This window comes from Microtus ochrogaster, unplaced genomic scaffold, assembly GCF_000317375.1.
Source record: "Microtus ochrogaster isolate Prairie Vole_2 unplaced genomic scaffold, MicOch1.0 UNK87, whole genome shotgun sequence".
In the NCBI taxonomy this organism is placed as follows: domain Eukaryota; kingdom Metazoa; phylum Chordata; class Mammalia; order Rodentia; family Cricetidae; genus Microtus; species Microtus ochrogaster.
Window position 1 is genome coordinate 590,226 of NW_004949185.1, and position 1,501 is coordinate 591,726.

At 52.9% G+C, this 1,501-nt stretch overlaps 1 protein-coding gene across 1 annotated transcript in view; it reads right to left on the reverse strand.

Annotated features, from left to right (window-relative positions):
* Flot1 (flotillin 1) overlaps positions 1-1,501 on the reverse strand; it is an 8,354-nt gene that overhangs the window by 5,351 nt on the left and 1,502 nt on the right. The window contains exons 6-8 of the mRNA XM_005370755.2: positions 1,412-1,501; positions 1,008-1,103; positions 689-841 (exon numbers count right to left, since the gene is read on the reverse strand). The exon at positions 1,412-1,501 is cut by the window's right edge and continues 9 nt beyond it. Coding sequence (XP_005370812.1) covers positions 689-841; positions 1,008-1,103; positions 1,412-1,501 — 339 coding nt within the window. The remainder of the gene's footprint in view (positions 1-688; positions 842-1,007; positions 1,104-1,411) is intronic.

Below are 1,501 nucleotides of genomic sequence, written 5' to 3' on the forward strand. Positions count from 1 at the left end.
AGGCTGGTCTCGAACTCACAGAGATCCGCCTGCCTCTGCCTCCCGAGTGCTGGGATTAAAGGCGTGCGCCACCATCGTCCGGCTTGCTCTTCCTTCCTTCCTTTCTTTCTTTCTTTCTTTCTTTCTTTCTTTCTTTCTTTCTTATTTTGTTTGTTTTTTGAGACAGGGTATATTTGTGTAACAGCCCTGGCTGTCATGGAACTCATTCTGTAGACCAGGCTGGCCTCAAACTCAGAAAGATCCGCCTGCCTCTGCCTCCTGAGTGCTGGGATTAAAGGAGTGTGCCACCACCGCCCGGCTCTTTTTTGGGAGGTTTTCAGCTGAATGCTCTATTCTACATGCGTGTGCATATACACATGCATGTACAGGTGTGCATGTACATGTGTGTTTGGGATACCTTTAAACTGAGACAACTGGCCTGAGGTTCAACGATTCATGCTAGCCCAGCTGACTGGTGATCCCCCAAGATCTACCTGTCTCTGTCTCCCCGGCATGGGGAGTGCGGGGGTCACATGTGTGCCACTGAGCATGTCTGCCAACTGAGCTTCCTCTCCTGCCTCTGCCCGAGACTCTTCTGTCACCGATCATATGGGGAAGATGGGTCAAAACTGATCCAAGTCTCTCCCAGTCCAGACAGAAGAGAGAAGGGTACTGGGCAGCCCAGACACGCCTAGTTTGGTCCACTTACCTGTAGCTGATAGGCCAGGTCAGCCTGTGCTCGGCGGGTGTTGACCTCGATGTCATAGGTGGCCTTCTTCAGCTCATAGTTTCTCTGTGCCTTGGCCATCTCTATTTCACTAAGACACTGGGCAGACACCTTCTCCTGCTTGGCCTTAGCCTCCTAGGTCAGATTAACGAGAAAGGCCAAAGGGTAAGGGCCTGCTCTCCGCCAGATGTCTCTACTGTCACCCCCAATGACCCAGCTGGACCCTCCAAACCCCCTTGTGCCCTTGTCCACTGGGTGTCTAACAAGCCAGCGGAGACCAAGAAGCCCCCATCTCCCTCACCCGTATCCCGGCATCTCTTTTGGCCTCTGCTTCACCAATCCGAGCATCCTTCTGGACTTGCGCTGTACGAGCCTTCCCCAAAGAGTGCAAGTAGTCCTGTGGGAGAACGAAAACAGAGTCTTGGGAGGGCTTGAAAGAGGGAGTCGAGGCTTCTGTCTGCTCTGTGGTGCAGGGGTTGAACCAGAGGCCCAGCACGCCACCTGGGTTAGTGCTTTACCACTAAACTTGTTCTTTGCTTTCCCAGACAGGGTCTCTCTATTACGTAGCTCTGGCTGTCTGGCCTGGAACTCACAATGCAGCCCAGATGACCTATGGATCCCTTCTGCCTTAGTTCCCACAACCTATCCCCAGGGATGGGATGATGAGCTCCAGCCACCAAGCCTGCCTCAACTGTATATTTTCACCTGGTCATCATGAATGTCCTTCAAGGTGTAGCTAACCACGCTGATGCCCATGTTGACCAGGTCTGAGGAGGCCACTTTGAAAACTTGCTC